The sequence below is a fragment of the Pipistrellus hanaki genome (genome assembly GCF_964339955.1).
Source record: "Pipistrellus hanaki genome assembly, chromosome: 10".
Taxonomy (NCBI): Eukaryota; Metazoa; Chordata; class Mammalia; order Chiroptera; family Vespertilionidae; genus Pipistrellus; species Pipistrellus hanaki.
In genome coordinates this window covers 28,894,375-28,908,582 of record NC_140512.1, presented here as the reverse complement: position 1 = coordinate 28,908,582, position 14,208 = coordinate 28,894,375, and the positions used below count along the sequence as shown (strand labels likewise).

The window sequence follows — 14,208 nt, the reverse complement described above, 5'->3', positions numbered from 1 at the left end:
CAGATTATGAACTCAATCAAGGTTTCTTGAATTTGACTAGAATGGAACAGATTATCTTTCTTCATATCCCTCCAAATTCTAGTGTTACTTAATGATGGTGTAGAGAGACTATATTCCCATTACAAGATAACAGCTTCTTACAATGCTTGTGCTCTGCGTAGTTGTTGTTTTCCTGACCTGAGAGAGTTCCTCAATAATGTAGTAAATGTCAGATTCCAATATTCCCCCATAAAAGTTCACACCACAATTTAGAATTTCAGCATGAATCACCTAATCTGTTTTCTTAAGGCACTGTTTCTATGACAGCTTCTTTCATGAAAGCAGGAATTACTTTTTATTCTGGCAGAAAAAAAATGTGTAACAAAATCTACCAAGATTGACCATATATTTATGAGGATATGATGTCATAATTTGGTATTGATCCTGGTAGAATACAATGTCAAGCCAATAATTCAGACAAATATCTACTTGCAGCTCATGAAATGTATATGCCTTTCAGCTCTTGTAAATAATAATCCAGTAACCACTGCATTTTGTGTGTAGCATATGGCACCACTGCAGGGAAGTACTCTAAGTGATAAAAATTAAGGGGGGGGGGGGTGTGGAAAGGTCATTCACAGTAAATACTTACCATCTGCTCCCAAGCAGGATGGCAAGCAGCATCATGATGAAAACTTAGGTACTGTTGCCACCCAGCCATAAATTGTTAAAGAGAACAGATGATATGTTATTTTACAAGTCATTTAGTAAACAGCCCTTCCTGAGACAAACGGTTCATTTCTATTGGGAGTTCTCTGCCAAAGGCAAGGAATTGAACCGCAATCCAAAGTCAAAACAGAATTATCTTTCTGCTTTCATCTTCAACGTCAGAGGTCAAATATTGTTTGAATCACCCCAAAGGTCTTTCACTGGATTGCTCATTTCCATGAATAATGTACTAGGTTGCACCTCAAAGTAAAGTGATGGTCAGCCTGAAATGATAATGAAAAAAAGAAATAACAACATAGTTCATTAAGAAGAAAATAGATTGATTATAAGCAATGTGTAGAGTGTAAAGGAGAAATGGGTAAGATCTATATGGGAGGGAGAGAGGAAAGAAGAAAGACTAGAAGATAATACAGTGAAATATGGTTATTCGTTCTCTGAGTGTTGAAATTACAAATAAGTTTTCATCTTTGTGCTTCTCTGAATATTAGGATTTTCTTCAATGAACATGTATTTTTTTATATAATCAATTTAATAGGTTACATTTTAAGAAATAATATCAGAAGCAAGCAACCAAAATGCTTCTAGTTTTAGGTTCTAAGAACTGTAGGAAATGCTTGTGGGAAGGGGAGGTAGGGAATTTGGGGTTTTTGAGGCTAACTATGAAAAGCCAAATAACATATAATTAAGATAGCTAGAGGACAAAAGATTATGCCAATCGATGAAACCCAAGAAATGGGGAAGTAGCAAAATCAAAATAAATATGAGTGTTGGGAAAATAAGGTAAGATAATCAGATTCCTTTATTTAAAGTCATGTTCTAAACTAGAGTGATGTTATTAATTTAGGTAATCAATCTAATTCACCAGCCTTCTCTATAAATGACTATGGGCTTTCTCTGCAAATCAAACCCACTCTCCAAAATGAAAGAATTACTATTTTGGAGAATATTCCATTATGTTGCAAGGTCCTAAGGCAATTCCAAATGAAGATTAAAAAACAACAATAACACTTTAATGTCAGCATACTTTGAACAAAATATCCCTGATTTTTATGTGTGTTAAGTATCAGGCCATTTGTTTTTATAGTCACCATCTAGAAACCCTGAAAACCAGTGGGAAGGCAGTGGCTTAAACTGAATGGCTGTATTTTTAAGACCACACTTCTCTTCTATATCTGCCTTGCTCTGCTCTCAGACTTCCAGTTTTGTGTACAGACTTGGGTCCCTTGTCGTTCCAAGTCTCAGTGGTTGCCTCCCCCTGGTTTTCTGCTATGTGAACCACAACCAGCGCCCGCCCACCGGGTGGTGGCCTTGGCTTCCCTAATGTCCTACCCGTGATGACAAGTTGAAGGGCCCCTGCCGCTGCACTGAAATGAGAGGACTGTGTTACAGGGTTCTAAAGCAGTCACAGGAAAGGGACATTCATTTCTCTTCACTTTAATGCTCTGTGTCCAGCTCCTGGTTACTTCAAACTTTAAGGTTACTTCAAACTTTAATGTTTGCTTTCTGAAAGCAGGATCATCTCATATATACACATTAATCTATAGGTTTCTTTCAGATGTCTGTGTGTCTTTAGGAAGCAAATATGTGTAAAGTGTATGTTCCCTAAGTAAATATAATCCATTGTTTGCATCTTTGTGTCTGTTATATCTTGGGAAATTTGTTTTCCCAATGGTAGGTTGGTCAGAAAATGCTGATATAATAGAGAACTATTTTGGCTATCTGAAAATTTGAGGCAGGCTTGCCAGTATGCAAAATAGCTTTAATACAGCATTAATCATAATGTTTCAAAGATAAAAAGAACTTTAACAGCCCTAGCTGGTTTGGCTCAGTGGACAAAGGGTCCCAGGTTTGATTACTGGTCAAGGGCACAAGCCACGTTGTGAGCTCAATCCCCAGTGTGGGGCATGTGAGAGGCAGCCGATTAATGATTCTATCTCATCATTGATGTTTCTATCTCTCTCTCCCTTCCCCCTTCCTCTCTGAAATCAATAGAAATATATTTAATAAAAAAGAACTTTAACAACTATTCATTTAATCCATCTTTTTATAGTAAAGGTGAGGAAAATTTGACCCAAAAAGTTTAAATTACTTCTGAAGAAAACTTAACTAATCATTGAAAAAAATCATGATTTAAACTACCATTCTATCCTACTGTCTAGTCTTAAATTATTTCACATAATGAGAGATCAAATAGCTAGTTCTTTTTTAAAAAAAATCAGAACCTTTAAGATTAGGTTATTATTGAGCAAACCATCCACAGACTTACCCAGCTTACAAATTTTTTGAGAGTAGGAACTATGTCTTAACACATTTTTTATCTCTTATATACTATGTGATCTAATACCTAGTATTTATCAAACAAGGATTTGTTGATTAGTAGAGTACAGAATATCTAACTCCATAGTAATTTATTGTAGAACTAATACTATTACACAAAAAAAAGATTGTGAAAGTTATATCACTTGCATTTTTAGGAAGGTAATATGAAAGATTAAATGCATGTATTTTAGAGTCCTAGCTATACTATGTAATAGGTATGTGACCAAAGCAAAATTAATTTTTACATTATCTCTTCATCTTATAAAGAGGATGATAATCTACTTTATGTGACTACTTTAAATATTAAAAGTGGTTATTTATATAAGTAAAGTGCCTTCAGATGGCAAATATCCAGTAAATGTTGGTTATGGTCAACTGAAAAATGAGTACCATCATGCATGAACTTTGAAGTATTTGGAACTTAAACCAGGATTTAGACTGAATGATAAAAACCTATCCAGCTAGGGAATATTTTTTAAAATATATTTTTATTGATTTCAGAGAGGAAGAAGAGAGAGATAGAAACATGAATGATGAGAATCATTGATTGGTTGCTTCCTGCACAATGGGGATCAAGCCCTTGACCAGAATCAAATCTGGGACCCTTCAGTCCACAAGCCAACATTCTATCCACTGAGCCACACTGGCTAGGGTAGGAATATTTTTTTTAATCTCTTTCTTTACTCTCTGAAGAAAGCAATTGGAAATGTGTCTCCATCTGCAGGCAATCTGATGCCATAGAAATAGCAAAATGCTATAGGAACATTGTAGTGTGAGAAAAAAACACCATAGCCTATCCATAATTAAGTAGTTTATTGATAATCAATGAATATTTGTTAATGATAATGAAGATGTACTTTTAGCCCTGGTCCACATTGTTCAGTGGTTAGAGTGTCAGCCCACACACCAAAGAGTGGCAGGTTCAATCCCCAGTCAAGTGCATGTACTTGGGTTGCAGGTTTGGTCTGCATTCAGGAGACAACCAATCATTGTGTCTCTCTCACATCCATGTTTCTCTCTTTCTCTCTCCACTTCCTCCCTTCCATACTCTCTAAAAAAATCAATGGGAAAAAATATCCTCTGATGAGAATTAACCAAAAAAAAATGTATTTTTAAAATTTGTTAACTGTTAAATTGTCATGAAAATATGCACATATAGAACACCCCTTATATCTATTTGCACAAATTTATGTTCTGTGCGAAACTATGTACCTGTATTTTATAAATATTTGCATAACGTATCCTAGCACTGAGAAAAAAAACACATATAACACTCAAAATATGACTGTCAGATAAAATAGTGGCCATAATCTGTTTTTAAATTGCTTTATAATACAATTACTATTTCAGAAAGATTGGATTTGTCTATCAAGATTGCATATTTATCAATATGTTGCTCAAAAGCTTAGCCCCATGATTATGACAAGTGTCTATAAATTTATAATATACCAAGTTTCAAAACTTTTGCTATTTCACATAAGGTCAATCACATCTCAAATAATTATTATTTCCATGGATATTAGAATAAAACATTTTAGGTCCTTATCATTTATTGGGACTCTAAACGAAGACCTATTGCCCAAGTTTATCTTGAAGACTTTCTTAGAAAAGAAAATGCTGCCAAGCTCTCCCAAACTTGTAAACTATGTCAAGGTTATTTATGTTACCTTTTTTTTTTTTTTTAACTAATGCAGATGGACCTTATGGACTTCGAGTTAATTCTGATAAAGGACTAAAAGTAGGGGAAGTGTTTACTGTTGACATTGGAGAAGCCATCTTGTTTGATTGCTCTGCTGATTCTTATCCTCCCAATACCTACTCCTGGATCCAAAGGACTGACAATACAACATATGTCATTAAGCATGGGCCTCTCTTGAAAGTTTCATCTGAGGAAGTAGCCCAGAAGACAACTGACTATGTGTGCTGTGCTTACAACAACGTAACTGGGAGACAAGATGAAACTCATTTCACAGTCATCATCACTTCTGTAGGTAAGTGTGACATGAAAGGCCAGGATCCCAGTGAGACACACACATACACTGGCCTTACTCTAAACCTATTTGATAATTACGTGGAAGAGAATACCACTGTGGGGTTGTTTATATATTCTAAGAAACTCTCTTTCCTGAGTTTTCGAAGCCATGTTTCTATGAGTCAAAGAAAGAAAACCCAAAACAGAATGGAGAAGTAATCCAATTGCTAACTCTGAAGGACTGATAAGAAAAAGAGAATTCACTAAATTATATATTTCAAAATATGCATTCTTGCTTTCCTGATTTTACAAACAGGAATAGAAGCAGGCTGCTAACTTGAAAGGCTTATATCTATTGTTGCATTAGGTCAGTACAAATTCCCAAAAGTTGGAAATCTGGTTTTCCTACTATGTGACTCCCCTTCTCACTGTCTTTCATGGGCTACTCTTCCTCTTTTATAATTTAAACATCTGAAATCTGTGGAAGTTCTCTAAGGGGTACTGGAAACTTTTGTTAAGTCTGTGATATTTTACATTTCTAGAAATCATCTGATTTTTCAGAAAGTTCATGGAACACAAAGTTTAAGAATCACTACCTAAAATATTTATGTCTACCAAATTCCTATCTTTCTGAGCCTCCTCTTCTCTTAATAATAATAGTATGATATTATTCTTTTGTATGGTTTCATTTACTCCCCTGGTTTCATGAAACATTGGTGCATCCCAAACCTCTATCTTTAAAGCTCTAAAACTGTATACCTAGTTCCCTTCTAGATGTCTTCAGTTTGAAGTACCAAAGGCAGCATACAAGTCCAACATGTCAAAACTAAACCATTTTGTTTCCCTCCAAATTACTATTCTTTCTGTATTCCATGCTTAAGTGAATGGCCCTACTATCAACCTGAGCCAGAAATATAAATGCCATCTCAGACTCTTTTCTTGCGTATTGCCCTACCCAACATCCAATCACCAACTTTGTACATTCGTCTTCCTTCCTATTTTTCAGACCCATTCTTTTCTCTCCTTCTCCCTTCTTGTTTCTTTCCTTTCTTCTCCTTCTCCTTCAGCTCCTCCTACTCATCTCCCACCTCCTCCTCTTTTACCTTCTTCTCCTTTTAATTCTTCCTCCGTTCCAATCCTATTCCTACTATGAAATAAGAAGCCAGATTCCACTTAGAGCAGGTCTGGATAGGCAGCAGTGTTCAGGGTGCCTATGATTAGAGGAACAAGTTTGTAAAAGGAGCCACCATTAATAACTACCTTCTCTAAGGATGTCTTCTCTTTCTCTGTCTTTATAGCTATGGTGCCTAGAATAATGCCATAATATAAAGTCAATATATTTTGTTGAATAAGCAAGAAGATAATCCTTGTAATCAATGGGCTACATTTTTCAATATGTGGCCCTTGTGCCATGAGCATCAAGATCGCCTGGGGTGGTCTAATAATGTATTAGTATATTCATTAAGACACCTCAGACCTATCGGAGTAGGTTCTTGCAACTAGGATTCAAGAATCTGAATATTTAGCAAGCATATGTGTGACAACCTCTTATTTAAGGTGTTTCTCTCTATTGCCTATTGAATTTATTAAAAATCTCTTAAAGAGCTATTAATAATTATGACTATCACAAACCTAAAGGCTAGAAAGGAAATATATAGTGGTTGGAGTCCTGGAGTCTTTAAAGTTGAGGGTAGTATTCATAATTGCAAAACCATCTGAGTACATTAGGATTTATATACCTGCATAGTGAGGTTTGGGGTTTTTTATATGAAGAAAACACCACACTCTCTAGAAGAATGCTAACCAGCAAACTTTCTGCAATGAAGGAAGCGTTCAATGTCTACACTAGAATATGGTTATGCAACTGAGGAACTGGAATTTTACTTTATTGCATCTTTATTAATTTTAATTTAAATGTGCATAGCCACATGTGTCTAGTGACTACCATATTGGACAATGCAGCTCTAGAGTTTTACCTGAATAATATTTCATTTGGGCAGTAGATAATGCAATTTCCTTACTGTATATCCCGGACCACACGTGTAAATAGGTGATATAAATCAAGCACTCATTCATTATTTATTTAGCACCTATTAAAGGCCAGATACTAGGTAGGCATTGAGAATGACAGTTTAAAAAATAATTCCTGCTAATAAGATGCTTATAACTTAATTTGGGTAGCAGGCATTTAAGCAGCTAAAGTGTGGCCTTTGCTTTCTATTTTGCCAGGTTTATAATAGACTTAACCAGGTTTTTACCTCAGTGGGTAACAAAAACCTGATTTTGAAGCAACCCATAATTAAGCATATAAAAATCTTATCGGCAATCTGGATGTAATCTTAGACTTGTTCTTATGCTTATTGAAATAAAATCATGGTTATATATGTAGCTATATACTCTTTCCCACTGCCTAAACTTTCTCCATTAATAAGTAGCCAAGTTATTTTCATAAGATCAGAAGCCCCCAGTATTTGATGAAGGTCTTATTACTAAGGTTCAAAAACAGCTACAGTCTTAATATCCAATAATTGCCTTTTGCAAATTCTAAAAAAACCTGTTTGACCTGTACAAAGATCAGGCATTTGTTATTATAGTAAATAAGAGGAGCAGGTGCTTATTTTTCAGAGGGATTCAGGGTTGTCAACATTAGTGACCTCTTTGTGGTTTTTAAAAATATATTTCAACCCCCAAACATCCTCAGAACTTTAAAGCAGTGGCCAGTGGCAAATAAAATGAGTAATATTGATGTGTTTTGTTAGGCATTTGATTTTTTTTTAAAAAAAAAAGTTTTCCAAATGAATAATATTCTCTGCAATGCAGATTAAGTGTATACCAACCTACAGTAAAAAAAAAAAAAAAATGAACATCACTTGTAACTATCAATTGAGCACTTACTGGCCATTCATTCTGATGTGCAATCTATATTAAGATCTGTGGAGAAATAGAAATAATTTTGAGGGATAACATATCTGCCTTTGAAATATTTACAGAACCAAGCTGTGTTTGGTGTAACTAGAATCAGGTTACAAGAAACAGATGAACCTCTTTATTTTTAATGAGGCACATAATGTGGCCAACCAAAGAGTCTCAGCAATAAGATGTAGAGGGCAAAGGAACAAGGAGTCAAAGATGACTCCGAGGTCACCAGTATGGAAAGAAAATAATGAGGTCAGGAAATAATCAAAAGTTTTATTGGGGACTTCCAGTTTGGGAGAGGAAGGCTGGAGAAAGTCACAATTAGCTCTGTGTTTTCCTGCCTGTATAGAATGGTGCCTTCTACCACTGTGGGCTACCAGTGTTATCTACTCTGAAATATTAATTGACCTTTCTGTATCACAGGGAGATATCTTACAGAAAACAGGGCAATGGTTAAGGTCACATAGCTATAAGGAATAAAATAATATCTGAATTCAAAGCCCTTGTTTCTAGCCACTATATACTAAACTGTTTTTGATCGAAAATATCAATAAGACTGTGGTGTTTCTAAGAAGCATGTCACATATATAAGATAGTGTGCATTTTCTCATCATCTTATGCTATATACAAAGAGACATTCCAGTTTGCCTGTGACATGTGTATATATTTCTACTAAGGAGAAATTAGGAAATATATGTAAGTAAAAATAATATCTAGAATATAAGTTTCAAGGAAAGACTAGAAACTAAAATAGTTAATTAGCATCTGTATTTTGAAGAAAAAACAACAACACCTAATTAAAGACTTCCTTGAATGCAGGCATTACCACTTTTAAATTTTAATGGATCTAAATCACTATTGTGACATGTAATATATATATATATAAAATGGAAGTACATGAGATTAAAATTCAAGTGTTCATGTTTAACGAAGACATGCAAATTATTAGAGTTCCTAAGATCCACATGCCTGTATTTTGATATTTAGATATACTAGAGGTTTGTTTTTTTGTTTTTTTAATTTGTATGTGATTCTGAGAAAGAATATGAAAATGACGCATGGCAGGAAAATGAATTTACTAATTTCTTCCATCTATTTAGAAACTTCTCAGGATAAGATGTCCAGTAGGTGTATTTCACTTTGGCTCACGGAAGGAAACAATTAAGATAGAACTACATCCCTGGGAACTTAGGTGACATCCCGTGAGCATCTAGCACAGAATAACAGAATCTGTCAGATGGGGCTATGGTGGAGTGTGAACATAGCACATCCCTCAATATGGCGCCTTCATCTCTGTAGGGACATGAATCAGCCGCGGTAATCAGTGAACATATTGGATGTGAGAGATCTCCTAACTCCATTCTGGTCTAGAAATAAGCATGCTGCCTGGTAGCATATGGCTGTCCTGTTTTGGGTGCAGTCTCTCAAACAGCCGGGTTGCGATACCATGGATACCACACCTCTTGTCCATATTTACACTTCATATGTGATTTCCTTTTATTTGTTTGCCCAAGGAGGGGGCAAATAGCATTTGCACTAAGGCTTTGGTAAATGAGTCAATCATGTTTAAATAAGGGGGAGAATGGCATGCTATGTTCTGAAGAGTAGAAACCTCTCTGACAGGAGAAAGACTGGTGCTCCCAGAAGTGTCCAGAACTGCATTTAGGATCCATGGCAGCTTGGTCAGAATTTCCCTGCTGTCTTAAGTTGTGCTTCTGAATGCACCTGCCTACAGCTGAGACTACAGCTATGCCCCTTGATTTGATCCTTGACCTGTTTGACACTTTTTATTTTGTGAAAGGGGGCACATTTCAAATGTCAGACCTGGGAAATCTTGCATTTTCTGAGACAGAATGAAACCAAGGATTTGGACTGATGGGCGCTGGTCACTACAGGATGCTTCTCTGATGTAGGTCAAACAAGGGGAAGAGAGGCAAGAGGGCAATAAGGAAGGCGTCTAAAGAAATAAGGAAGTAATGGAACGGAATGAGAGGGACCTTTTATAGGTAGAACAGAATGTGTAAATTTGGTCATTTTAGCACATACATATCAAAGGTGAACAGCTTAAAATAGTGGAGAGGGGAGGAAATATGACTTACCTTGTGGAAGATGTCCATTCATTATATGTTAAACCTACTACCAGGCCTCAGAATCCTGGAAGTGCCAGCAAAGAGCTGACATATGCCAGAGTGTAACTTCACCGTTAGAATGAGATGTACTCTGAGATAATAACTACTAGCATATTTTCAATTTTATAAATAAGGAGCAAAAAGCTGAGACTACACTTAAATGTTTTTCTGCAGTTTTTCTCAGGGTCAAGTGCTTTGCAGAAAGTTGATTAGAATACATAGGCACTGACTATTTTTGAGGGGTCAGGGGGTATTAAATTTTGATAAATCTTGTATGAAGGTAGTCTGGCCATCAAGAAGAGAAGAGTTAAAGCACATCAAGTCTGGTGTTAGAAAAGGTTAAAGGAAAAACTGAATATATAGGAATCTACCTGTCGATTACAGAACCGTTCTTTACCCACAGATTAGCAGGAAAAACTGAACTTGCAGTCAGAAAAGAAAAAAAAAACAAAAACAAAAAACTTATGTTCCTTGCTGACTGTGGCAAATATTTTAGTTTCTGTGAGATTTTTTCTTTATCTGTTCCTAGAAATGGTGCTTTAATTTTTCTTACTATTTTCATTATTATTGATATGATATATCTATACCAAATAAATGGGGAAAATATATACATTTGGTTTTATATACTAGAGGCCCAGTGCACAAAAATTCGTGTACTCAACGGGCTCCCTTAGCCTGGCCTGCACCCTCTCACCATCCGGGACACCTCCAGAAGGGTCCCTAGGCCTAGCCTGAGATCAGGGACTATTGGGGCTTTTCTTCCCCGGGCTGCAGGCAGCTGACCCCATCCCGTCACTGCCACTGCTTGCCATATGTGCAGCACTACCCCTCTTCCCCTGATGGCAATAGGCTGGGGTGCAATGGGCCTCCCTCTTTCTTTGCTGGGGAGTAGGGCCAGCCCTCTGAGGGGCCATCTGCCTACCTGATCACTCCTAACTGCTGGTCTGCCTACCTGATCACCCCTAATCACTCTGCCTGCCTGCCTGCCCGATTGCCCCTAATCGCTTGCTTGGGGGCAGGGACAGTCTGGCAGGGGCTGTCTGCCTACCTAATCTCCCCTAACCACTTGTATGCCTACCTAATCTCCCCTAACCGCTGGTCTGCCTACCTGTCTGATTGCCCCTAACCACTGCCAACCTGATCTCCCCTAACCACTTGCCTGCCTACTTAATCACCCCTAACCCCTCTGTCTGCCTGCCTGATTGCCCCTAACCACTTGCTTAGAGGTGGGGCCAGCATTGACTTCCAGTTGGTCAGCCTTTGGTTGTTACTGGTTGTTATGACCCAGGGCTTTTATATATTAGGATAATGCTCAACAAAATCATCCTGATCCTGTGAGAATCAAGTAGCTTTATTGGGAATTAAAAATAGAGTATTGAGTGTTTTATTATCATTTCTAAATTATGTGCTACACATCCTTTATATCAGTAAAAATTATAACATATATATTATACACACACACACACACACGCACACTCAAGTTTTTGAGACTCGGTTACTAGCATGTAATGGATTCATGTCATATTCACATAATAAACTTCAAATAAAACTCCCTGGCTGCCCCAAATCATATAATAACAGAGCAACAGAGAACTTAAAAATCAATCTCTCTACCCTCCTCATTTTACTAACGTGGAAATCCAGACCTTCAGAGTCAAGTGGCTTCAGCCAAAGTCGCCCAGCTCTTTCAAGAGAGCAAACCGTGAGGTAGGAGGGCAGTCTGAAGAAAGGCTGAGACTTCACAAAGAGGCCACCCAAGTGCTAAAGTAGTTCCAAATTCAACTTTCTAACAGTGGGAACATGTAAAGTGTTCTATGAATTATTAACAAGTAGGACAGATAGTCCCCATAAGTTTTATGATGTTCTAGACTGATCTAGAATCAATAAATTACCATTCTGTTCACTTTTTAAAGATTTTTATTGATTGATTTTAGAGAGAAAGGGAGAGAGAGAAAAACATTGATTTGTTGTTTCACTTACTTATCCACTCATTGGTTGGGTCCTGACGAGGGATTGACTCTGCAACCTTGGCATATCAGGACGATGCTCTAACCTAAACCACTTGCATTCATTTCTTCCACCCAGAGTTAAAAAGAGCTTAATTAAAATCTGTTGAAAGGCAAGAATGTTACACAAGTATTGTCATCCCATCAAAAGAACATTTTAAAAGCACAATTCTCTGAATGCATATAAAAAATTTATAAACTTTTCATCTGAGATGGTAAAGACTTTAATAATGAAAAACAACCTGCTTAACTCTTAAAGACTTAAAGAGCATATATGATCAGCACAGTATGGGAAAATTAGAAAAGATAGAATGATTTCTATGACTTTTTAACTGGAGTTTGACATATATGATCTATACCACATTATAAAAAGTCTAGAGGCCCGGTGCATGAAATTCATGCATGGGATGGGTGGGGGAGCACCCTCAGCCCAGATGTTGTACACATGTTGTCCTCTTCAATCCAGGACCCCTTAAGGGATGTCCGACTGCCAGTTTAGACCGCTGACTCCTAATTGCTCACCTGCCTCCCTGCCTGATCACCCCTAACTGCCCCCTTGCCAGCCTGATCACCCCTAACAGCCTCTGCTTGCCGACCTGATTGCCCCTAACTGCCCCTCCTGCCAGCCTGGTCACCCCCAACTGCTCCCCCTGGTTGCCTGGTCACCCCCAACTTCCCCCCTGCCAACCTGGTCACCCCCAACTATCCCCCCCCCCCCCCCCCCAGCCAGCCTGGTTGCTCTCAACTGGCCCCCTTGCCAGCGTGGTCACCCCACACAGCCTGCTGATCAGTTGTTTGGTTGTCTCTCACTAAACCCCTGCTGACCTGGTCGCCCCACACAGCCAGCTGTTCAGTAGTCTGTCCAGTTGTTTCAATTGTGACGGCCCCTGGCTTTTTATGTATTAGGATTCTGGGAAGATGAAAAGTGAAAGTGTTTAAGTGGAAAGCCAAGAGAGTGTATATAGTTCCACAGTGAAAAAAGAGAAAGATTAAGGTTTCCTCCTTATCTCAGCTGTTGGAGACCTCAGCAGAGGTTTTATGTTGAAAGATGAGAGTGCAGGCTGGATATTTATTGCTGAGCCAAGTGGCCACACGCACATTCTCCAGGCTGTTAACACCCCTGTGGAATAGAAGTGACATTCCATGACTTTCACTCCCCATTAACCTGGACAGAGACAGGCAACTTCCATGACTCATTTTCATATCAATATCTCAATCACCTGATAAAATGAAAGACACATGTTACTGCCATTTGTTGGAAGTCACAACTACTCCACACTTTATAGATGAACTCTATGATAGTCTGGAACTAATGTTAACATTACCCAGGTTAGTAAGTTATGTTAAAATAACATCAAAGTGAGGCAGCAAAAATGTCAAGAGCCTGGAACCTCCTCTGACTCTGCCACTTACTGAGTCACCTTGAGGAAGTCTCAGTTTCCTCATCTGTAAGAGAGGATAATAATAATAAAAATAATAATAATATCTCCTTAATAAGATTAGAATAAATATTCAGTGGCTCAATGTTTCATGTATTCTTAGAAAAGAGCTTGACATATTGTAAGCAGTAGGCAGACGTTAACTATTAGCACTATATTTTATATAGGAATGCTAATGGAAGGAATGACTTGCAAAAAAAGGGAATTTTTGTCATAAAGTGGGACTTTAAATATTTTAATAATCATATATACATTCTATTTTAGGAATGAAATTTATTTATTGGTCAAAATTTAGTAAAGTGCCTTTAAAATAAACACCTCCCCTTTCACACATTTAATCAGATACCACCTCCCTAGAAAATTCACATACCCAAATCATATTGAAAGAGTGAGATGGAAGGAGAGAGAGAACAACCTAGCTTCTGGGGATGTTGTACACATGGGATCATGGTGGCAAATGCTATTGAAAATTATCACATAAAAAAATAAGTATGACATTGGCTATTTGATATATGTAGTACAACTTATCAGTATTATTGTGGGCAACTCACCACATTTCCAATCATGCATGTCCTCAGAGTGATTGGAGATGTCCTTTAGAATACTGCATATTCTAAAATAAGTGCATTCCTCTCATTTCATCTCTCATTAATATTCTCTTTCACATAAATATTCAGTAGTGTCTTATTTAAGATGAAACATGAACAAGTCAAATTTAT

General features: G+C 37.3%; 1 protein-coding gene across 12 annotated transcripts in view; it reads left to right on the top strand.

Moving 5' to 3' along the window:
- The window catches only part of HEPACAM2 (HEPACAM family member 2), a 47,152-nt gene that overhangs the window by 23,668 nt on the left and 9,276 nt on the right, over window positions 1-14,208 (top strand). For all 12 annotated transcript variants that reach the window (XM_084897090.1, XM_084897087.1, XM_084897089.1 and 9 more), the window contains one exon: window positions 4,722-5,018. In XM_084897090.1, coding sequence (XP_084753216.1) covers window positions 4,722-5,018 — 297 coding nt within the window. The remainder of the gene's footprint in view (window positions 1-4,721; window positions 5,019-14,208) is intronic.